General features: G+C 40.5%; 1 protein-coding gene across 1 annotated transcript in view; it reads right to left on the bottom strand.

The window, feature by feature from the left end:
* Positions 1-25,653, bottom strand: part of LOC149261573 (putative RNA-dependent RNA polymerase 5) — a 547,055-nt gene that overhangs the window by 120,676 nt on the left and 400,726 nt on the right. The window contains exon 13 of the mRNA XM_089369746.1: positions 23,972-24,117. Within this exon, the coding sequence (XP_089225872.1) occupies positions 23,972-24,117 (146 nt within the window). The remainder of the gene's footprint in view (positions 1-23,971; positions 24,118-25,653) is intronic.

The following is a 25,653-nucleotide window of genomic DNA, read 5'->3' as shown; positions in this document are numbered from 1 at the left end:
TCACACCCAGACAGACATGGGAGGGCATGCGTCATCTTCTAGCCTAGGACACCGAAAATGTTGTGCCCAACTCCCAAAAACGTCATTCAGCATTTAAGATACTGAAACACGCACGAAACAACTTCGAAATGACATGGAAATGTTTCTGGCACGTTTCACTTTTTTGGAAACGGTCAACTTGAGATTGAAAACGTTTCAAATCCGTTTCAAGAAAATTGAATCCGTTTCAAGAAAATTGGATCCGTTTCCAGAAAATATGGATACATTTCTAAGTTTCTAGTTTTCAAGTTTTCCAAGTTTCCAATGTTCCAGGCACTTTATTGTAAGAATATATTCCAGGTTTTCCTGAGCATGTAAATCCCACTGAATTATTTGCATACCTTATATCCAATGATTACAACTCATCTGAAAGTGAACATTTATCTTGAAAAATGATTCATGACATGATAGAGGTATTTGCCAATAAATTTTCAACAATGCCACATCTAAAGGATGGAAACTTGGAATTTGGTATGGAAACTGATAAGGTATCTATGAAATCAAGAAGGAAAATTGTTACCTGCAAAGTTGGCTGGGGGAAACAGTTTTGGCTATTATTGAATTGTGCATGGATGCAAATTGAATAACTATCTAAGTCATCTTTTTCTAAAATATATTTTCTCATTTTGCATTAGGTTAAATTTCTCAACATTTCTTTACTAGTATCATACTTCACAATACTTTCTTAAATTGTGGCAACTTGATTCTTGGTCATATGATCCTATGTTGTGAATAAATAAATCCAGCTTACTTCTTTCTGTGAATTTCAAAGCATCTCTTGTTGTAGCTACCATAACACAGTCCAATTTATAATGCGTAGATGTTATTTACAATGATTAAATTTACATCATATTCGGTGATACTAAACTATATTTCTATGTCATGACTCCTTACACTCTAGACCAAGATAATGTGCAACATACTATTTACAAAGTCAAATTCACTATGCCGCCTCTATGTTAGTGTTGCCAAATTCATTAGAAAAATATATGATGCGAGTTTGAAAACAATCTCATATTCCTTTAAACTATATGTGGGTATTGACATTTTAAACAAAGGTGCCAAATTGAATGTTATAATAATGATTGATGATGATGACAATGTTTATACTAAATTGATGATGATGCTTTGTTTATGTTGAATTCATGATGATGATTATGTATTTTTAAATATAGAATCTAGATTCTAAAGACTAAAAAATGAACGATAACATGAAATTTTTATTTTCTTATATATATATATATATATATATATATATATATATATATATATGTTGGACATTGGATAAACCAATGATCCCCATGTGTTTCACGGCATGGACTAACCGCCTCTCATGGATCCTTATCTCTAGCGATGCAATTGTTGACTAATACCTGCAAGTTTTGGTGTAACGACAATCGTGATTCCCAACAAGTGGTATCAAAGCATAGGTCATGAGTTTGATACACCCCCGGGTCACATTAGAGGGGGAGATTGTTGGACATTGGATAAACCAACACTCCCAGTGTGTTTCACGACATGGACTAACCACCTCTCGTGGATCCTTATCTCTGGTGATGCAATCGTTGACTAATACTTGCGGGTTTTGGTCTAACGAAAATCGTGATTCCCAATAATATATATGTGTGTGTGTGTGATATTTCCTTGTCGTATCGTATACAGGTTCTTTGAAAATTTGTCGTATCCATTTCAAACCCCATATTTGTATCAGTTCCCGTATCCGTTTCAGTGCAACTTAGGTTCTAGTCCTCATTGATGGAGCATTGACCTGATCTTCAGGTCTTTGGAGACCCATTTGGAGCCCATAGAGCCGAAATTGAGGTTTGGAGATGTTTTGCAGCAGTTAGAAGGCATCTCCCTCTTATTCACTATGTTTAAGGCCCTCACTCTCATTTTTAACACGAGGCCTCAAAGCTACCCTTCTAGGCCTCGATGTCAGCCTAGCATGGCCCTAAGAAGGTTAATTCGACTTGTTTATTGCGCTGTGGGTTTCTACACATTTTAGGCATTGGAGGGGCTGGAAAGTGGTAAGTATGGAGTAGGGATAGATGGAACACACTATCTTAATCAAGGCTTCCCGAGTAGTGCCTCTCCTATAGCCATTGGGCTATGAGGGGATGTCCCACTGGTCTAGAATTAAGAATTAACCCCCCATTTAAGCTAAGGGAACAACATCATGGTCAAAACCCCTCTTCCCTCAAAGTCACCACATAATCCATATCAAAAGCCCAGATACAAACAAACATAAGCACTCGATTCCAAAATGAATAAACTACCTTTTGATCAGAAGACCAACTTTGTTCATTTGCTCTTGCCAGATGGGTGAAAATGTATATTACTAGTGTTGCGGGGGAGCGACCTCCCCCCCCGGATCCCGCTCCCAATCCGCGCTCCAGGCAGGAGTGACTCGGGAGCAGGTCGGGAGCGCGATCCCAATAAAAAAATTTGCACTCCCTGCCAAATTCGGGAGCGTCGCTCCCGTCGCTCCGAGACCGAAATTTATAACCCGGGAGCGGTCAAGGAGCGATTGCTCCCGATCGCTCCTGGGTTATAAATTTCGCTCCCGGATCGACGCGCGTAGAAGCCGGGAGTGAAAGTGGCGAAAAAAAAAATAAAAAAATCACGCGGTGAAAAAATCGAATTTTTTTAATATAATGAGGGAGGGAGGGAAAAAATGAATCATTGTGAATTTGTGATTGTGAGAGTTGAGTGAGACTAAGAGAGAGCAAGGTGCCAAGGAGAAAGGAGCAAGGAGCAAGCTGCAAGGAGCGAGGAGTCTTGGACGCATTTGAGGTAGGTTAGCAATTTTTTTTAATGTTAATTAATTTATTCCTAATTTCTATTTCGGTTTCCCATTGGGCCATTCCCATTCCCATTCCATTTTATTAAATTTTGCAGATTCAAAACAACAAATTTCAAACATCATGGTTATATTTCTTGGCATTTTCTTCTTCTTGGTTCCTTTTCTGGTTATTATGGTGCTGGAGAGTAGGAAAAAGAGGGTTTAAAATGAAGAAGGGGATGAAGAAGGGGGACAAAGTGGATTTGATGAAAACCTTGATGAGGAGGAGCTGGAGGAGGGTGAACATGATTCAGCAGCTGAAAAAACTAAACAAGACCAAACCCCATTGTCGAAATATGTTAACAGACCTGAAATAGGGAAAGGGGGTGGAACCACTAAATTTCATTGCCCCCATTGCAACAATAATTACACAAGTTCATACACCCGTGTCAGAAAACACCTCTGCGGGAAAATGCCATGGGATGGAGATAAACAAATAGGAATCAAAACTTGTGTAGGTGTGTCAGCAGTAGATAGAGCCAAATGCATAAGGGAAGAGGAGGAAGCCCTGTTGACCACTACCGGTCAACTACCCCTGCAGTACACCCCCTCTTTTCTTGGCAGAAAGGGGCAACACTTGATCGACGTGTCCGTGCCATCCTGTAGTCATCAGCAGCGTGATCAAGTTAATTATAAACCCAGTCTGCATGTATAAATTTGTAAATAATCTTAGCAGATATGAGTCGTTTATGTAAAATTGCCTAGGTGGACCTAACTTTCTAATGATAATCTACGTCTCGGAAGGTTTTTCGTCTCACCGATCCATGATCGGCAGAGTTTTCCTTCAGCCTGACCCCAAAGCCGGGATTGATTTTGTCATTCGAATTTTAGGAGAATCCTAGTGTGTTAATCTGCTAGATTATAGTTGTGTCGCAGAACTGGGTGGTTTATGAGGGTCTATGTTAAGTGGGTTTGTCCCCTTAAGATGTAAATTGTAAAAGTCATGATGTAATGTGTCTTGAGGGTTGAAAAATGTTTTAAATCCCCTCATGAGTCCTAAGTCCTAGGTCCTAGGTGATGTTTCCGAAGGCTTAGTTCGATGATCCATTTGAGAAAATAAATAAAAATAATAAAATAAATAAAAATTAAAAAATTAAAAAATGAAATAAATAAAAAATTATAAAATAGAGCAAAAACCCTAAAAATAATAAAGTAATAATATTTTAAATGAATGCATGCAAAATATTATTTTTAATAATAAGTTAACAATTTCGACGGATGAGATTAAGAGATGTCTTGATCCTCATCGACGGTCGAGATCATTTCGACATGGATCACTCGAACTAGCCGTTGGGATCATTTCCTTTAAATAGGGTGCTAGGGGTCATTTCAGATCATTGGATCTGTGAGTCTGGTACTGAAGAAGCTCTCTTGTAATCTGTTTTTTGGTTAATAAAAGAAGACTTTGGGGTCCAAATCTTGCTGGTGTTACTCTCCGGAAGTGCTGTGAGCTAATTTAGTTTTTGCATATTTTATGTTTCAGCCATTAATAATAGCTTATTGTAGAGTATTGTGAGCACAGGTATCTTGTTCACTTGCTAGGGTTTGAGTGTTGTTAGGGTTTCTGAAGTAATGGCAGGTATCTCCATTACTTTTTGAGATCTAGCAGCATTTTTGCCCTCTTTACTGATGGTTGTTCTGAGCTGTGCAAAAAAACCTTGCTGAAGAAGATTGGTGGGCATTTGGGGAAGTTCTCGGCTGAACCAGCCAACTCCCGCAAGCATTTTTTGCTGAGCCCAGTTGGATTTGATCCTGGGTCTATCATTCAGTTTATTTTTCTAATTTGCATGAGAGATTTTCTGAAGTTCTTCACAGTGAAAGCCTGAAATTTTTACTCTTTAAATTATTTCTGTGCTCATTGCTGAATCTGGCTATTAAGGGGCCAAAATCTGTAAATTAATCAAGCTGATCTAGGGTTTCAAATTTTTTGCTTTACACAGATTTTTCATTAGGGTTTTGTTTTCTTTTGTGTTTGCAGGTATAGGGTTTTGTCTCTTTGCAATTGCAGGACCACCGTCAATCTTCTCGCCCACTGCACCTGTAATGATAAACGCCAATCCAGTATATCTCGGTTTCGTGGCCCCGGATCACATGCATTTTCTGTGTATACACCACCGTCAAGGGTATTTGATCCACAGACAAAGATTATTCACCGCAGAGAGATAATATTTGATACGCCCCAGCCTCCGTCTGCGTTTCAAACATTTTACGCGGAGTCTCACGAGTTTTGCATGTGTGCATTGGTATCAGCTTCCACGTAATAGAATTGCCACTGGAGGAACGTGACTGAGCCGTCCGTTCTCTTCACTATCGGGCCAGAACCTGCAATCCTTTGCTCAGAAACGTGCCCAGTATTCCTTCACGCAGACAAACAGTGGCTTAACTCCAAAATTCGTCGATGTATGATCCTCGTTCACGCACGGCATCGATTCTCATTCACGCGCGGTAACAGTTAATGTTTGCAAAGCTAGAATCGTATTTCTGTCTGCCGTCAGGTAAGTATAAAACCAATTCACATATTTTTCATTTGCTGTCGAGCGTCCAGCGATCATCTGAAACTCACGCTGAATTTTTTTAGAGGCTGACGCGTTCGATTTTTTTTTTGTGTGTGAGCCCGGGTCACGCCGTCTCTTGTGAAAATCGTTTCCGCCTGCAAATAATCGTTTTTCCTTTTCTTTCACGTGTTTTAGAGTGGTTACGTAGGTTAATTTTAGACTAGGGTTTAGCATAGTTTTTAATTCGATTTCATTTTAATTTAGATTTGTTTTATAGTTTTGTTTTGATTTTGTTTGTTTGTTTGTTTTTTTTTTTTCTCTTTTAAATATATATGAAAATAAAAATAAAATGCGATTTTGCTTTTAGATTATTAAATCTCTTTTTATTTTTTGACTTAGGTTATATGTATATACCTTTAGATTTGGATTTTAGATTTTTTTTTTTTAATTTTTTAGGAATAGTCTTAATCATTTAGTTTAGATTTAGTAGATTTTAATTTCAGATTTTTAATAGTTTTTAGTTTAGTTTGGTAGTTTTAATTTTATTTTTTTTTAGATTTAGTTTAAATAGTTTTAAATTTTTTAGATTTCATTAATTAAAAAAAAAAATAATAATAATAATAATATTGTGGAAATTTTTCCTTTTCGCCAGATTCAATTATTCTCTGGACATTATCACGTTTTATTTCGAGATTGAAATTTTCGATTTATGCAAACGAATGATCATCTTAAAGATTAGTTGGTATCTGGTAAATGATTCATGATTTTGCGTGGTTGTTTGAAAGCATTCATCTCTTCAAAATTCTCAGTTGCTAGATATCGTTTTGGTCATTTTAAGAGCGTCGTTGTTTCAACTGATATCTTGCGATGACAAATGATTACTGTTCACTGTTTATGTTTCTATATCATCTAACAAGTAATCGTTTTAACAATAATCTCTTAAGGCACTGGTCTTTTAACATCTAAATCTATTTAGTGCTTATCGTGTCGTGTCTCCCAACCAACTGGTCGATAGTTGGCCTTCTTCATATCATAGGGACTCCCCCCCTTAGCCGCGGGAGACAGGCTTAAATGGAGGGATCGGGGATCAGGGTGACAGCCCCCGGTCTGAGCGTTGTCGTGTCAATCTGCGCGACAACAAGCCCAATACAAATCTAAAAAATCAAGGGGTTTCTTTGAACCAAGCTCACAATCACAAGCACAAAGAACTCCTTCAGCATCCTCCCAAGGCAATGGATATGGAGGCATAGGGTCACCAGCTTTAAGGCGTAGAACCATATCAGATTTCCTTGATGAAGGGTGTAGGAATGATGTGGATTCAAAAGTTTACAGGTTTCTCTATGCATGTGGGATACCATTCAATGTTCTTCGCTCACCTTATTGGCACAAAATGGTTTCTGCCATAAATGATGCCCCTAAAGGATACAAGAGCCCTGGGTATGACAAGGCAAGAACAGTTGGACTTGATCATGAAAAAGCAAAAATATCACATTCTTTGAATAGAATGACAAGTTCTTGGACTGACCATGGGGTGTCCATTGTATCTGATGGATGGACAAATGTAAAAGGCAAGCCATTAATAAGTGTTATTGCTGTGTCTGTTAGTGGTGCCATCATTCTTTCAGCATATGATTACTCAGACAAGTTCAAGACCGCCATCAACATTGCAGAACCATTACTTGAAACAATTGAGTGTATTGGGCCATACAATGTCATCCAAGTCATCACTGATAATGCTCCTAATTGTAAGGCAGCAGGAGCAATTATTGAGGATAAATACCCCAAGATATTTTGGTCTGGGTGTTTGGTTCACACATTGAACCTTTTGATGCATGATGTTGTTAAGAACAAAAATGAACAATACAAATGGATTGGTGATTTGTACAAGAAAGGCAAACAAATTATAAAATTTATTACAAACCATAGCAATACCCATGGCCTTTTCTGCTGTCACTCAAGATTGGAGTTGTTGAAGATTGCGAGGACTAGATTTGGTAGCTATTACCTCACCCTCAAGCGCCTTTTGAAGGTAAGAGTGTCATTGGCTAGCATGGTATCAAATCCACACTGGCAGGTATTAAAGGAAAGGGCTACAAATGCAGCGGACAAGCGAGGTTTTGAACTGGTGGAGGAGGTCGCTCTTGATGGTATGTTTTGGGCACGTGTGAGGCAAGTATTGGATTTCACCAAGCCCATTTATCACATGATTCAGTTTGCAGATACAGATAAACCAGTGATTGGCGAGGTGTATGAGCAGAGGGATACCATGTTGGGGCAAATAAAAGATATTGTTCATAACAATGATCCCGACTTGTACAAATTGATTCACGATTGTGTGTTTGTACGGTGGAATAAACTTAATCTTCCACTACATTGCTTGGCGTATATCCTTACACCAAAATACTACTTTACATCTTGGTTGGGCCAACCTGCACCAGGGGGTGGGGTTAGGACCAAACCCCATATAGATGAAGAGGTATCTAAAGGATATTTGGAAGCATTAGAAAAGTTGATACCTGACACAGAGGAATATGTGAGTGTGCGCCTTGAAATAGGCATATACTTCACTAACAATGGTTTGTGTAATATTCCTAATTAGCCATGGCTAATTGGAATATTCGATTTTGCTCAATTTTGCTCTCTATAGTTATTAATAAATAAAAAGTGAGGAAAGGGAGACATAACTCACTTTATGAATAAAGTCACTCCCTAGTAGCACAACATTGTAACTTAAAAGGGGAGCCAAGGGAGCCCAAGGACCACGTAGAGAAGGGGCCCACGCAGACACTTGGAGGGACTGCGCAAATGAGAAGTGTTGACCTCTACTGGTCAACTACCCATGCAGTGCACCCCGTTTTTCTTGACAGAAAGAAGCAGCACCTGATCAGCATGTCCGTGCCATCCTGCCATCATCAGCAGCTTGATCTTTTTGATTGTAAACCCAGTCTGCATGTATTAATTGTAAATAATCTTAGCAGACATGAGTCATGTATGTAATCTGCCTAGGTGGACCTAATTTTCTATGATAATCTATGTCCCGGAAGGTTTTTCGTCTCACCGATCCATGGATCGGCAGAGTTTTCCTTCAAACCTGACCCCAAAGCCGGGATGGATTTTGTCATTAGAACTTTAGGAAAATCCTAGTGTGTTAAATCTGCTAGATTATAGTTGTGTCGCAGAACTAGGTGTTTTGTGAGGGTCTGTATTAAATGGGTTTGTCCCTTAAGTTGTAATTTTGTAAAAGTCATGATGTAATGTGTCCTGAGGGTCGAGAAATGTTTTAAATCCCCTCATGAGTCCTAAGTCCTAGGTCCTAGGTGATGTTTCCGAAAGGCTTAGTTCAGTGATCCATTTTAAAATGAATTAAAAAATTAAAAAATGAATAAAAATAATAAAATAATAAAAAATTAAAAATGAAGCAAAAACCCTAACTAATAAAATAATAATATTTTAAGTGAATAAATCGACGGATGAGATCAAGAGATGTCTTGATCCTCATCAACGGTCGAGATCATTTCCACATGGATCACTCGAACTAGCCGTTAGGATCATTTCCTTTATATAGGGTCTTAGGGGGTCATTTCAATTCATTCGATCTGTGAGTCAAAGACTGAAGAAGCTCTCTTGTAAATTTGTTTCTGGTTAATAAAAAGACTTTGGGGTCCAAAAAAAAAAAAAAAAAAAAATTTGCGGAAATTGTCTTTGCCAGTTCAGTCTTTTATTTATGCTGTATCTTTCACGCTGAGATCTGAATCCAAATTAGATATCTGGTTTTACTGTTCTTTGAAGCGAAATTATTTCTCTTAGTTTTGCTGGATATCGTCATTCGAAGAGCTTTGTGGTTTTTGCTGGATATTTAAGGCATTGTTCTGATCATCTGATAATAAATGATTGTTGTCTGTGGCTCATGTTCTTAGATCGCCTAGCTAGTAATCATTCAGATCTTTTAAGGCACTGGTCTGCTCAATTCATCAAATCATCTTAGTGCTTATCTCAGTCGTGCATCTCGTCTCCCAGACCAACTGTTTGACAGTTGGCATTCACCATCTCGCAGGGTCTACCCCCCTTAGCCGTGGGAGACAGGCTTAAACGGAGAGACCGGGGATCAGAGTGACAGCCCCCGGTCTGAGCGTTGTCGTGTCAATCCGCGCGACAACATTTTTTGGCGCCGTTGCCAGGGACGGAGTTTTTCTGTTCCTGGATTTTCATCGACATTCATCTTCTTATCTTCTCATCTCTCATTTGAGCTGGCAGATTCAATATTTTGGCATCTTTTCATCCCATATCAGCAGCATCTCTTGGGTTTGTTTCTTGTTTGGGTGGCGACTCCATTTTCTTATTTTTCCCAGACAAGAAGCCTACCGCATATCTGTTTGTTAATTGCTTCTCGGATCTTAGAATCAGATTTATTGTTCAAGTGGCGACTCCACTTCTTTCATCTTTTGATTTTCTTGAGCAAAGATCTAGTTCTATCATCCCTTATTGTTCATCATGGATTATTCATGTAAACCATGTCGTTTTATTCATCGTCTCCATGATTTTCCGAAGGAGGCCCTTCCTGAATTACCTATTTTTTCAGATGGTGATCCAATCGCTGCTAAAAGGCATATTGACTTGTTTATTCGCATCATGATCATATATTGCAGATCCCCTCAGTTTAATCATGACGATATCAAAATGCGTCTATTTGTCCTTTCTTTAGAAGATGATGCTTTGAATTGGTTTAACAGTTTTCCTAAGGATTCTTTCACTTCTTTGGTTGATATTATCAATGCTTTTGAAGATAGATATTGTTATCCGAACAGCTTGCCTTCTACCTCTAAAATTGTTGAACAGAAAGAAAGTAATTCCGCTGTTGAAGAAAGATTTCAAAGTCAGAATGTGTCATCAATCGAAAATACTGCAGATCAAGTTCATGATAATGAAAAATCAGGGGCAAATGACAATGAAAGGGAAGAGCAAAAGAAAATTTTATTAGATCTAATGATGCTGGTGAGAAATATGGAAAACAATCAAACTAATTATGTCAATGATGTGAAAACTTTATGCACTCATCTGGAAAAACGTATTAGGGAGATTGAGGTCACGCAAAGTCACCATGCTAAAGAAATTGAGGCCATAAAAACTAAATATGAAACAGAAATTGGAAACATGCATAGCAAGATGTCAGTCTTAGAGGAAAATATGGTGACCATGAAAGCTGATTATGATAGGGAAATTGACTCTATGCAAAACAAGTTATTCACTATGGATGAGGAAATGACTATCATGACACTCAATCATAACAATCAGTTGGCTGACATGCAAGCAAATCACAGAGAAGAAATAAATTCCATACAGCATTGCTTGATGAACATAAAGGAAGGAAATGTTAAAGTAATAAAAGACATGCACGAATACCATGCCAGACAAATCAATGATATAAAGGTTAAACACTCTAGACAGATGGATGCCATTAGAATGCAGGTTCAAAGGTTTCAGCAATTGGAAAATGAGAGAAACCAGGGAACATCAACAGATCAGGAGCCTTCTCATTTGTTGCAACAAGATTCATCTTATTATTGGGAGGTTGTTGATTCGATTGAAAGATGGTTGATTGAGGGTGATCCAGACAGACTTAAGAATGATAAAGATCAGATGCAAGATGAAAAAAGACTTAGCATGCATATCTTACATACTCCGTCTGATAGTTTTGAAACAGAAAGTTCCAGGTCATCAGTAATTCAACCTGCCAAAAAGAAAAAACGTAAGAGAAAGAAGATTAGACGAAGATTTGATGCATCAGACGGCCGCGAGCAGCTTGATTTTCGGATAGGAAAGAGTCCTACCATATGCAAAATTGGACATGGCACATCCGACAAGCAGCCGACAGATTTGCCTGAAAGCAGGCAAATGCTCAGTATGCACTATATTGAACACATCTGATGCCGTAGGGCATCCTTTGTAGCGTATTTCTAACCCTACTCCTTGTTTTTTCCGCATTTTTATTTCTGCTTTAGATAGTTAATAAATGAAGAGCTTTTTTTTCTTTCCTGTGCTTAATGTATATGCTGATTTATGGATGGACGCTACTTATTTTTGTGTTGTATGGATGCAGATTCTGGATTCTCACATTCCTACAAGCAGCAACGTGTCCCCAAGTAGAGCCAGATGTTGACCTCTACTGGTCAACTACCCATGCAGTGCACCCCGTTTTTCTTGACAGAAAGAAGCAGCACCTGATCAGCATGTCCGTGCCATCCTGCCATCATCAGCAGCTTGATCTTTTTGATTGTAAACCCAGTCTGCATGTATTAATTGTAAATAATCTTAGCAGACATGAGTCATGTATGTAATCTGCCTAGGTGGACCTAATTTTCTATGATAATCTATGTCCCGGAAGGTTTTTCGTCTCACCGATCCATGGATCGGCAGAGTTTTCCTTCAAACCTGACCCCAAAGCCGGGATGGATTTTGTCATTAGAACTTTAGGAAAATCCTAGTGTGTTAAATCTGCTAGATTATAGTTGTGTCGCAGAACTGGGTGTTTTGTGAGGGTCTGTATTAAATGGGTTTGTCCCTTAAGATGTAATTTTGTAAAAGTCATGATGTAATGTGTCCTGAGGGTCGAGAAATGTTTTAAATCCCCTCATGAGTCCTAAGTCCTAGGTCCTAGGTGATGTTTCCGAAAGGCTTAGTTCAGTGATCCATTTTAAAATGAATTAAAAAATTAAAAAATGAATAAAAATAATAAAATAATAAAAAATAATAAAAAATTAAAAAATGAAGCAAAAACCCTAACTAATAAAATAATAATATTTTAAGTGAATAAATCGACGGATGAGATCAAGAGATGTCTTGATCCTCATCAACGGTCGAGATCATTTCCACATGGATCACTCGAACTAGCCGTTAGGATCATTTCCTTTATATAGGGTCTTAGGGGGTCATTTCAATTCATTCGATCTGTGAGTCAAAGACTGAAGAAGCTCTCTTGTAAATTTGTTTCTGGTTAATAAAGAAGACTTTGGGGTCCATATCTTCCTGGTGTTACTCTCTTGGAATGCTGTGAGATCATTTCATTTTCTGCATATGTTATTTTCAGCTGTTAATAATAGCTTTTGTAGAGTATTGTGGGTACAGGTATCTTGCCCACTTGCTAGGGTTTGGGTGCTGCTAGGGTTTCTGGAGTAATGGCAGGTATCTCCATTACTGTTTGAGATCTAGCAGCATTTTTGCCCTCTTTATTGACGATTGTTTTGAGCTGTGCAGAATAACATTTTCTGAAGGAATTTTGTGGGCGTTCGGGGAAGTTCTCGGCTGAACCAGCCAACTCCCGCAAGCGTTTTTTGTTGAGCCCAGCTGGATTTGATCCTGGGTCTATCATTCGGTTTTATGTTTTAATTTGCATGAGAAAATTTCTGAAGTTTCTTACAGTGACAATCTGAAATTTCTTATCTTTAAAAAATTTTCCTGTTCTTATTGTTAAATCTGGCTGTTAAAGGGGCCAAATCTGTAAATTATTAAGCTGTCTTAGGGTTTCATTTTTTAGGGTTTTCAGTTTTGGGTTTGAAGCGTATATCATCAGGGCTTTGCTTTCTTGTGTTTGCAGTTGCGAGGTTTTCATTGATTGCTTAACGAAATCGTGCTGCCTGCCTTGATCCTCACCGATTTGAGCATTATAAATGTGAATATCGAATTTGTGTTATTCTGTGAGCATCAAGTGGAGAAATTTTTTAACCAGCTGCCGCCTCAGACGGTGATTGATGAAGTTCTGGTGAGACGCCTGTATATTCATGCTGTTCTATCCGCCGTCGGGAGCGGGAAATCACAGCCGTCACTCATGATTAACACCACAAAAACGTTGCTGGTTCTGCGTTGAATGATTATTACTCCAGCCGTCAAGCTCCTCGTTAATGCAGATGAGATACCTGCAAACCTATGAGAAAAGAATTAGTTTTCATATTCGTCGACTGCCATTGAATCATCCAGACCCGCTGGCGTATTTCCTGGCTGTATCCGCATAGGGTATTGGGACGCTGTATCAGTTGATCAGTTGATTGTATTAGAAGTCTTAATATCAGGTATCGTTCAACATCAGGTCCTCAGCACCGGACGCAAGTCGAAATCTTCAGATCTTTCCGCGCGGGTGCTGCCTCAATACTGCTACGTCTGTCGTGCCACAGCTCCATCGAGCCCGTTGTTTATCTCCAGCCGTTTTTCTTTAGTGATACAATCCATCGCCGCAGGTAATATTTCATCAATACGGCTCAGCGTTCAGGCATTTACGCAGAACAGGTAATCGAATTTGGGTATGCCTGCGTTGTTTGATTTATTTTCGATCCTGTTGCTGTCGGCTTACAGTGATTTGATGCGCAATACGTTTTGATGCATAGCATAGGTTAGTTTTATTTCATGTTTCTTTTAAATCTTGTATAGTTTCGTTTCATTCACGTATATCACATTTTTTTTTTCGTATTTAGATTTTAATTCATTTTTTTTTAGTTTCATTTTACTACATACAAAAAATCAAAATAAAAAAAAAAATGCGTTATGTTTAGGCTTGTTTAGAATTTAACTTTATTTTTATTTTTTGATTTAGAGTTTAGTCTTTAGATTTTTGGTTAGGTTTTAAATATTTAGATTTTAATTTGATTTTTAGGATTAGTTTAGATTTGTATAGTTTTGCTTTATATAAATTTTAACGTTTTAGATTTAACTTAATTAGATTTTAATTTTTTTTGTTTTATTTTGGTTGTAAAATAAAAAAAAAAAAAAGTATAAAATATAAAAAATAGTAAAAAGTTTTTTTTTTTATTTTTTATTTTTGTATAGTTTTAATTAGATTTTAGTCTTAGAATAAATTTCAAATTTTAAATTTTAGATTTTCAATTTTCATTTTTATATTGAAAAAATAAAAAAAAAATAAAAAAAAATTTAAAAAAATTTAAAAAAAATTTTGAAAAAATATTAAAATTTTGTGGAAAATCATTTTGCCAGTTTCAGTTGCTTTCGCGATATATCTTTCATGCTGAGATCTGAAATTTTCAAGTCGAAACACGAAATCCAATGTCTGGTTAATAATTCATGATGCTCATGGTGGTTTAAGGCATTTATCTCTTCAAAGCTTTCAGTTGCCGGATATCGTTTTGGTCACGTGATTTCGCTGATGACAAATGATTGCTGTTCGCGGTTTATGTTTCTATATCATTTAACAAGTAATCATTGTAATAACAATCTCTTAAGGCACTGGTCTGTTCGATTAATCAAATCATCTTAGTCGTGTCTCGTGTCTCCCAACCAACTGGTCGACAGTTGGTCTCCATCATCTCACAGGGTCTACCCCCCTTAGCCGCGGGAGACAGGCTTAAACGGAGGGATCGGGGATCAGAGTGACAGCCACCGGTTTGAGCGTTGTCGTGCCAATTCGCGCGACAACAAGAAGGAACACGTGGCAAGAGAGAGGCTACGTTGGAGGAGGTGGCCTTAGGGTTTTGAGAGAGGCCAACGCTATAAAGGAGGGAGGAGCCTCCTCATTTTGATCATTCGATTATGTTGTATTTGAGCTAGTCACTTCGACTTAGAGCACGCTGGCTGTTTAGCCTGTCTACAGCACTGTTTAGTGCATTGAGTGTCTCCGTTCGGTGATCTCGCCCTTAGCCCCGGGGGACTTCGAGTGCCTGCTCGGGCAAGGTAGTTTCATCAGTATTTTGCAGGAGGATCGATCTCTGGAGTTCAGGAGGAACTAGGCATTTTGATGACTGCGCAGTCTTGAGAGGGGAGGACGCAGTTTCTTTTGGTAGGAGCTCCGGATTGGGTTTATGTGGACGATTTGAGCTGGGAGATTGAGCAAGGGATCAGCCCTTGCATATTGGAGGATTTTGGCAGAGTATTCGGTAGAGTTTTGGAGGATTCTCTTCAGGTGCAGCGCAGAGCCTTGAGGGATAGCGTAGATCCTCAAGGGGGTGATTTTCGGGGGTCAGCTATTCCAGAAAAGCTTTTTGGGCTTTTCTGGGTTTATTGAGCAAAGGCTGATTCCAGAGTTTCAGCATTTTCTAAGGGGGGGAATAGCCCCAAATCCTCATTTGATTCCAGCAGTAGCAGCAGCACAGCAGTTCTCCAGCAGTTTTGACGCAGTTCAGAGAGAGGCCATTTCCTTACCATTCTGAGTGTATTTCTTCACTTGCCTTGTGGAAGTCGAGGTGCTATCTTTCTAATCACCTTTTGTACTCTTTCAATTACTTAGTATAATAAAATGGCTTAGCATTTCTCTCTGCATTTCTCGAGGTTCTGCTTATATTCCATGTATACATTATTGTATGTTGCATTACTGTTATTTCTCTGGTTGGAGTTTTCTTGTGTTTGAGGGATATCTCTGATAAGGGATATTACAGTGGTATTAGAGCATAGATCTGGCTTAGCCTGTGGAGCTAGCAGTCTATGACACCGAGGGAGAAGCCCTACATCTGTTACAGAGGTAGGAAATACAAAGATATTGAGCGTAGGTTGGAGAACACCTACGGAGAGGGAGACTGTGTTCGGGTGGTGGACACAGAACAGGAGGAGCCTATGGTGAACACAGAACAGGAGGAGCCTATGGTGGACGCAGAGCAGGAGGATCCGATGGCAGATGATGATGGGAAGAAATTTGCGGACATGCTCCTCAAATCAGTGCAGGATCTGTCAAGGCAGATCGAGGTGATGGGGCAGAGATTCACGGCAGTGGAGGCTAGACAGCGTGAGAGCCCACGGGTTTTCCAGGTTGGAGAGGGATCGGGTGCATCTCACCATTTGCCAGAGCAGGGTGCCACTCAACGTGATACTACTCAGCAGGTGGCCTCACATGCCCCTATACGCTCTACCATGCCCACTTTCCTAGGAGCAGACACGGGGGCCAGAGCACAGCAAGAGGCAGAGCTCGGTCATATGGGCGATTATTTTGCGGAGTACCAGGCCTATGGGCAGGAGTTCAGGGATGCTCTCTCATTCAAAGACTTTGTTCAGCTCCAGCGGGATAGTAGACCCCGCGACCATCACAGAGGATACCGGCATTATCATGATGGAGACACCCACCGCACAGCTAGCAGATTTCACTTACCTATGTTTGATGGCTCATCAAACAGTTCGGCAAAGTCTTGGGTGGAGAAGCTGGACATTTATTTCTAGCTTAACCAGATGTCAGAGACAGAGGCCATCAAGGTGGCGACATTACATTTGGATGGTGAGGCCCAGGACTGGTGGTTCCATGGGTTGGTTACACTCAGACACTCCACAGTGACGACATATGCCAAGTTCACTAGGAGACTGATGGAGAGGTTTGACTGGAGGGATCCGAAACAACACTTTGTTGAGCTGACGAGGCTCAAACAGGTCGGGAACCCAGAGACTTACATTGCAAACTTCTTGAGGATTTTAGTGATGATGCCAGATCTATCCGCGGCACAGAGGATCTACATGTATGTTGAGGAGTTAACAGAGCCACTTCGGGGTCTAGTCAGATCCACTAGACCAGCCACACTGCAGGATGCTATTAGCAGGACCCGGGACTTCCAGGATGCCTTACCCAGGACCTGGACACCTTACCCACAAAGACAGGCTTTCCAGCCTAAGGGGAAGGATGTGAGGATTCCGCCTCCAAAGGGGAATCCAGGACGAGCACAGATTGAAGATGATGCCAAGAGGGAGCTGAAGAAGAAGCGGTTGTGCTTTACCTGTCAGGAGCCGTGGGCATTGGGACATAGATGTGCTGCTGGCAGAGTACATTTTATTGAGGTCTTCTCCGAGAGCAACGGGGAAGAGGATGAGGAGGATGATATGGGGGTAGGAGATAGTCATGCCACGCAGGATCCTTTGCCACCTCCACCACCAGCAGCAGGTGGTGCAGCTTTTGCACCTACCAGAGGGGCCCTTGCAGCATTGCGAGGAGTTCCCAAGTATTTGATGTTGCACGTACGAGGGACAGTACATGGCCAGCGAGTATCAGTTTTGGTTGACAGTGGGGCAACCCACAACTTCATCGATGCACAGATGGTTGAGCAGAGACGTATACAGACAGAGAGCTTCGATGGCTTTTCAGTTTTGGTCCCAGGAGATCAGACCATGGTGTGTGCTCGTTATGTTCCAGAGTTATTAGTGACGATGGGCACCTACACACTGACTGACCACTTTTTCGTGGTCGATATTCCGGACACCAACATGATACTAGGTGTTCAATGGTTTATCACTCTAGGGAAGGTCACGACAGATTGGAAGGCCTTAGAGATGGAGTGGGATGATGAGAAGACAGGGAGGCATGAGAAGATACGGGGACAACACACATATCCGCCTCAGACTGTTTCAGCTCATCGGATGGAGGCAGTCTTCCGGAAGGGAGACGTAGAGTGGGCAGTGGAGCTACATGCATCAGAGGTAGGGACTACAGGGCAAGCGATGCACCCAAAGATACAGTCCATCCTTGACCAGTATGCCACAGTGGTTGGGGAGATTCCGCCGAGACAGCCACCAGACAGGGGTTTGAGCACACCATTGAGCTTGAGCAGGACATACAGCCAGTGATTACTACCCCTATAGGCATCCCAAGGCCTATTGGGATGAGATTGAGCGAGCCATTCAGGAGTTGCTGGCTCTTGGGCACATTCGACCGAGCACGAGTCCTTTTGCTTCTTCCGTGGTGTTGGTGAAGAAGAAGGACGGCACATTGAGGATGTGCATTGACTACAGGGCCCTGAACAAGAAGACCCTGAAGAACAGGTACCCCATACCCAGGATCGATGAGTTGATGGATGAGTTGAGAGGAGCACGGTTCTTCTCAAAGATTGATTTGAGATCTGGGTACCATCAGATTCGCGTGAGGGAGCAGGACATTCCCAAGACCGCCTTCAGGTGTCACTATGGGCACTTTGAGTTTTTGGTGATGCCCTTCGGGCTAACCAACGCCCCAGCTACATTCCAGTCCTGCATGAATCACATCTTCCACAGTCACTTAAGGAAGTTTGTGTTGGTGTTCTTTGATGATATTCTCATTTACAGCAGGACTTGGGAGGAGCATCTCCAGCACATTGAGACAGTGTTGCGCATCTTGGAGGAGCAGCAGTTCTATGCCAAGCTCTCCAAGTGTGAGTTTGGGTTGACGGAGATGTTGTACTTGGGACACATCATAGGGGTGGACGGAGTGAGAGTCCATGAGGAGAAGATCAGGGCCATCAGAGATTGGCCAGAGCCGAGGAACATGACAGAACTCCGGGGAGTCATTGGTATTTGTACTTACTACCAAAAGTTCGTCTAGAGTTTCTCACAGCTTGCTGCACCCCTGACAAATTTGACGAGGAAGGGGGCATTCAGTTGGTCGGATACAGCGCAACAAGCCTTTGATAGGCTCAAGGAGGTTATGAGCAGCTGTCCAGTGCTTGTATTGCCGGATTTTTCGCAACCATTTGTTTTGGAGTGTGATGCGTCGGGAGAGGGGATCGGCGCAGTGTTGATGCAGGGAGGTCACCCTATAGCCTTTGAGAGCCGGAAGCTCCTTCTGCATGAGAGGTTGTATTCTATATATGACAAGGAGATGTTGGCCATTATGCAAGCATTGGCCAAATTCCGACAGTATTTAGTGGGTAACAGGTTTAGGGTGAGGAGTGATCACAATAGCCTTAGGTTCTTTTTGGAGCAAAAACAGCTACAGGAGAGGCAGCAGAAGTGGATCAGTAAGATCCAAGCATATGACTTTGACATTGAGTATGTCAAGGGTAAGAACAACGTGGTAGCAGATGCCCTTTCATGTAGACTAGCCACGTTGTCTCTTATGAGCTTGGACACAGACTGGAGGGCTCGACTCTTAGTAGAGTACTCCAAGGACAGATTTGCATGTGAGATTCTGGATGGGCAAGTGGCGGACGACAGGTACAGGGTGATCGATGAGATCATCTACTATAGAGACCGGATCTTCTTGACTGAGGGATCCCAGCTCAAGAAGAAGATACTTCAGGCATCACATGATTCACCATTGGCCGGCCATCAGGGGTTTACCAAAACCTACAGGGCAATTAGAGAGAGGTTCTCATGGAAGGGCCTCAAGGAGGACATACTCCAACATATCCGGGAGTGCGATGTTTGCCAACGGAACAAGGGGGAGATGAGCCATCCCACAGGATTATTGCAGCCTCTTGCCATTCCGGAGGGGAAATAGGAGAGTATTTCAATGGACTTCATCACAAGGTTGCCCATGGTGTAGGGCAAGGATTGTATCTTTGTCGTTGTTGATCGATTGACAAAGCATGCACATTTTTTCGCTATATCCGCACACTACACAGCAGCACAGGTGGCCGAGCTGTTCTTCAGAGAGGTCTTCAGGCTACATGGTCTTCCTAAGACCATCATCAGTGACAGGGACAGCCGTTTCATGGGCGGGTTTTGGTAGGAGCTTTTCCGGTTGCTGGGGACAGAGTTGACACCAAGTACCAGTTATCACCCACAGACGGACGGGCAGACGGAGATAGTTAACAAGTGGCTAGAGGGCTACTTGCGTAACTATGTTAGTGGGCAGCAGCGAGCATGGCTGAAGTGGCTGCATCTAGGGGAGTACTGCTACAACACTACACATCACATGTCCATTGGTATGTCACCATTTTATGCATTGTACGGATATCATCCTTTATCTTTTGTTGACGTGATGTTTGGTGCCAGCAAGGCTCCGAGAGCCAAGATTTGGATCCAAGAGAGTCAAGATATCCTCCGAGCTCTCAAGGATAATATGGCTACAGCGCAGAACTAGCAGAAGCTGTATGCTAACAGGGGTCGGGTGGAGAGACAGTTTGAGGTAGGGGACTTGGTCTACCTACGATTACAGCCATATCGACAGTGGTCACTAAAGCAGAAGGGAGCTGATAAGCTCAAGCCCCGCTTTTATGGGCCATACAGGGTGATACACAGGATTGGACAGGTTGCGTATGAATTGGAGTTGCCCCAAGGCAACAAGATTCATAACGTTTTTCATGTATCATGCCTGAAGAAGGTATTAGGGCAGCAGGTGACAGTGACAGATGAGCTACCACCCACGGATGATGAGGGGCTTTTGGTGTTGCAGCTAGAAGCTATTATTGATACCAGGGAGAGGCAGTTACGGAGCAGGACAGTCCATGAATTCTTGGTGAGGTGGAAGAATTTACCGGATGAGGATGCCACTTGGGAGAGTGAGAAAATTTTGCAGCATCCATCACTTCAGTTGCTTAAGGACAAGCAACATTTTGCCAGGGGAGACTGTAATATTCCTAATTAGCCATGGCTAATTGGAATATTCGATTTTCCTCAATTTTGCCCTCTATAGTTATTAATAAATAAAAAGTGAGGAAAGGGGGACATAACTCACTTTATGAATAAAGTCACTCCCTATTAGCACAACATTGTAACTTAAAAGGGGAGCCAAGGGAGCCCAAGGACCACGTAGAGAAGGGGCCCACGCAGACACTTGGAGGGACTATGCAGATGAGAAGGAACACGTGGCAAGAGAGAGGCTACGTTGGAGGAGGTGGCCTTATGATTTTGAGAGAGGCTAACGCTATAAAGGAGGGAGGAGCCTCCTCATTTTGATCATTTGATTATGTTGTATTTGAGCTAGTCACTTCGACTTAGAGCACGTTGGCTGTTTAGCCTGTCTGTGGCGCTGTTTAGTGCATTGAGTGTCTCCGTTCGAAGATCTCGCCCTTAGCCCCGGGGGACTTCGAGTGCCTGCTCGGGCAAGGTAGTTTCATCAGTGTTTTGCAGGAGGATCGATCTCTGGAGTTGATGAGGAACTAGACATTTTGATGACTGCGTAGTCTTGAGAGGGGAGGATGCAGTTTCTTTTGGTAGGAGCTCCGAATTGGGTTTATGTGGACGATTTGAGCTGGGAGATTGAGCAAGGGATCAGCCCTTGCATATTGGAGGATTTTGGCAGAGTATCGGGTAGAGTTTTGAAGGATTCTCTTCAGGGGCAGCGCAGAGCCTTGAGGGATAGCGTAGATCCTCAAGGGGGTGATTTTCGGGGGTCATCTATTCTAGAAAAGCTTTCTGGGCTTTTATGGGTTTATTGAGCAGAGGCTGATTCCAAAGTTTCAGCATTTTCTGAGGAGGGGAACAGCCCCAAATCCTCATTTGATTCCAGCAGTAGCAATAGCACAGCAGTTCTCTGGCAGTTTGGACGCAGTTCAGAGAGAGGCCATTTCCTTACCATTCTGAGTGTATTTCTTCACTTGCCTTGTGCAAGTCGAGGTGCTATCTTTCTGATCACCTCTTGTACTCTTTCCATTACTCATTATAATAAAATGGCTTAGCATTTCTCTCTGCATTTCTCGAGTTTCTGCTTATATTCCATGTAAACATTATTGTATGTTGCATTACTGTTATTTCTCTGGTTGGAGTTTGCTTGTGTTTGAGGGATATCTCTGATAAGGGATATTACAGTTTGTTTGGTACCTTCCATGCAATGGAAGACAGAGACAAATTTGATGCTCTCACATGGTGGGAAACATATGGCAGCCATGGACTTTTGCCAAAATTGGCAAAAAAAGTTCTATCACAGGTTGTAAATACTTCTTCTACAGAGAGGTGTTGGAGCACCTACAGCTTCATACATAATGTGAAAAGAAACAGACTCAATGAAAACCAGGCAGAAAGCTTGGTTTATGTGCACTACAACTTGAGGTTGTTGAGTCATTACTGTGATCGGGCTTATGAGGATCCAACATATAAAATCTGGGACAACCACCCAGAGGATGACAATTTGGAGGATGGCACTATACATCTTGAAGAACTGGAAGAGGAACTTATAAGGGAGGAAGATGAAGCAGCAGCCATGCCACCTCCACCATCCAGTAGCAGTGCTCGAGTTCCGAGTCTTGTTCCTTTGTTGTCGCCACCTCCATCTACACCCTCACGTGGAGGGCATGTGCCTTCTAGTTCTGGTCGTCAGTTTGTGCGGGAGACTCCTAGAAGACCACCACGACCTGCTCATACATTAGACTCTCGTGGCAAGGGCCACATCCAATAGTAGATAATAGATTTGTAGTTTACTTGTCTTTTCTAGTTTCTATTAGTTTTCATAACTGTTGAGTCTTGACTCTTGACTCTTGACTCTTTCATATCACAATGATATTTTTTGTAAACAATATATGACTGTGACAATGAAAGTTTGAAGTTTGAAGTTGGCAATTATAACTCATTGGTAATGATTCTGAATTATGAATATGATGCTTCGTGAAAGTTGTTTCATTTCATTTCATAATTCATTTTATAACATTTCATTTCATGTTAACAGTTAGATATTATTTCTTTTAATGGTTAAACTTAGCTTACAAGTACAACTTTGGTGATCAATGATGATAAATGTTATATATTGAATTTTCAGTTTTGAAAGCTTTAAGTTGAAACTTTAAGATTGATGAATCATGATTCACGAGACTCAATATGTTCTAATATGTATGTTACTAACTTGTGGACGTGGTTGATGAAGATTATAACTTCTAGATGATTGATGTGATATGGTTCAATGATCAATCTATGTTTTTTTATGTTTTTTATATGTAATTCATCATTCTACATGTTTTTGTTGACATATATGTATCAAAATATAAAAAAATTATATATATTTTTGAAAAATCGCTATGGGATTTGCTCCCAAACCAGGAGCTTTTGAAAATGTCGCTCCCACTCCCATTTTCACTCCCGCTCCCAAGTAACACTGTATATTACTAATGCAGGTTGCAGAGATAAAATGGAACGTCATCAACGAGTGGTGATTGTCTGGGGCTGCATCGTCGGCTGGCCGGATGTGAGCAATGGAAGAAATATTTTCTCCTCTATGGTCACCCACCTTGGTGGATAACAGTTCCTATAAGGTTTTAACTTTTTTTAGTTTTTCTGCAACTTCATGTTCTTTTTAGAAGGTCTGATTTATTTTCAGTGTTAATTAGTGTATTTTTTGCAGAGCTTCAACTGTGACAATCTTATCAGAAGGCTCCAAATCAGAAACTTTCATTCTTTTGCTTCTTTCATGGCACCCAATTACCTTTGTATGAACATTTAACATCTTTGGCTTCCAAAGTTATTTTTAGTCCAAAATTTCGCAGAAACTTGTAAAGATAGTTGACTGTACACTCTTATTTGATCAATAAAATCAGCTTCTACCCTCTTCATATTTGGCATATGTCTTTCTATCATTTGAAATAATTATTTTTTATAAATATTGAGCGGATTCATGGCATATGTTTCCAAACGGTTGGCTGTCATATGTCATGATTTTAGGACATACACAGTCTTTCTAGATTGTTGGTGTATATTTAAAATTTGTCTCATCTCTAAACATGCCTAAGATTTTAGCCTAATAAGGAAATTCATACAACACAAAAAATTGGTGTGTCGTACAGATGTTTCACCATCAACCTCATTTCTCTTCAATATTTCCCTGTTTAAGGGCAATAAGATGCTTATTTAAAATGAGTAATATGCTAGTACAGTTTAGCGAGAAACATGAAGACCATAATATTCATAGACTACTGTCAAAACTACTGCAAGATGCATTGGAATCCACAAAGAAAATTCAAATACAAAAGAAAATAGTATTTCAATAATTTACACAAACAAATACCATGGTGCAAACCGAATATTTAGAAACTCCTCAAAAAGCTCCTTTTCTAATTTCTCAGGTGAAAAATCTGTTGGCTTTGGCTGGGGAGCTCCCCGATCTTGTACAGGCCTCATCCATGGACTCTCAGGCTTAAAGTGCTTCAAAACCTACATACAACCATGACCAAATTAGTTGAATTGTCACTGAAAATACTTTTATCTTGACAAATACAAAGTCAGAGCATTTCTTTGTGATGGAAATATATCCATTAGCAGTGAAATGAAATCAAAAGTTAGAAACCAATGTTTAAATAGTTTCATCAAGAAAGATAAAATTTACTAGCTCCACCCTTAAATAACAAAATAACTTTCAATTAATCTTAACCTTGCTTCTCTATTATACTGGACTTACGATGCCTGATAAGATAAGATAATTTTATTAATATTTGATGAACTACCACACGAGTAAGTCAATGGAACTGAAGAGTAGAACAAGTACGAATACAATGTAGGAGCGCAAAGCATAATGCCTACAAATGTCGAAAATAATATAAAGACAGATACCTAGATAAGTATAAGATCATAATATATGTATAGAACCATGACAAAGGTATGGTAATAGAAAACACTAAGTGAATTTGGAAAACTCGAGAAGAACTTGTCAAGAGAGAGATGGTGAAAGGGAGTGAGATCGGATGATGAGGCTGAAGGTGTGAAGGTTTCCTGAGTCTGATAGTTGACGGTGAGGGCGGAGAAAACAACACTCACTTGCTGTCAGAGTCCCCTGGAACCATCTGGGGGTTCAGTTGTGTAGGCCTTGGGGGTATGTAAAACCAAGGGATACTCCTAGCATTCAGAGTTAAAAAAAAAAAACTTCAAATGGATCTTTGTTTGCTCTCTGGTTCTATGAGTTGGTCTGACAGGCAGGGGGTGCTCTACCCTGAATCTATTTTGAGTTGAACTCTCTAACGCTCTAAGAACATTTGTTCTGATATACGAACTGATATATTCAAGCCATTGTAGTCTTTACCATTTATTGAGTTTTGTTGAGTTTTCTTATAATGGAAACAAATTTTCTAATCCTGATAATTACTTCCAATGATTTATGTACTCAAGTTGTCTTATGTCACTTATATCATTAAGCAATTATACATAGAAAATATCAACTATAATACTAACAATAGGATCATAAAGAGACAATCAAATCCAAGATTACCCTGGGAAAACCCAACCAACCTTTCCTCTAAGGAGAATTCAATCTCCAGCAAAGTTTACAATATAAATGTCTAGAAACCTTTGCCAATTTTGAAGCTTAAATACCAAATAAACCTATTCAAAGGAGGGAGAGAATATCATACATTTGTTCAGCTAGACACGTCTGCTCAATAGGCTGAATTTCGGCCCTGCAACTTCCTCTGTCAATTCAGTCAAAAATCCCCAATTGACCTGTGGTCAACTGTAATATTCCTAATGGAAAATTTAACAGTAATACCAAAACAATGTACAAGGAACAACAAAATAGATAAGGAATCGCAACCCAAATGTAAGACTTCCTACTAGGATTTCATACAAACCCTAGATTTCATACATGAGATTCAACAATCAAAACCAATCACAGCTCAATCAACAACATGACTAGCATCTACTAGGGTTTGATGTAAACCTTAGATTTTCATTTACTAATTCTCAGCAATCAACCTGATG

This window comes from Pinus tabuliformis, chromosome 6 (genome assembly GCF_031772625.1).
Source record: "Pinus tabuliformis cultivar Carrire ecotype Pingquan chromosome 6, CPIR1, whole genome shotgun sequence".
In the NCBI taxonomy this organism is placed as follows: Eukaryota; Viridiplantae; Streptophyta; class Pinopsida; order Pinales; family Pinaceae; genus Pinus; species Pinus tabuliformis.
Note: the sequence above shows the minus strand (reverse complement) of the source record. Positions and strands in the feature narration are given on the sequence as shown.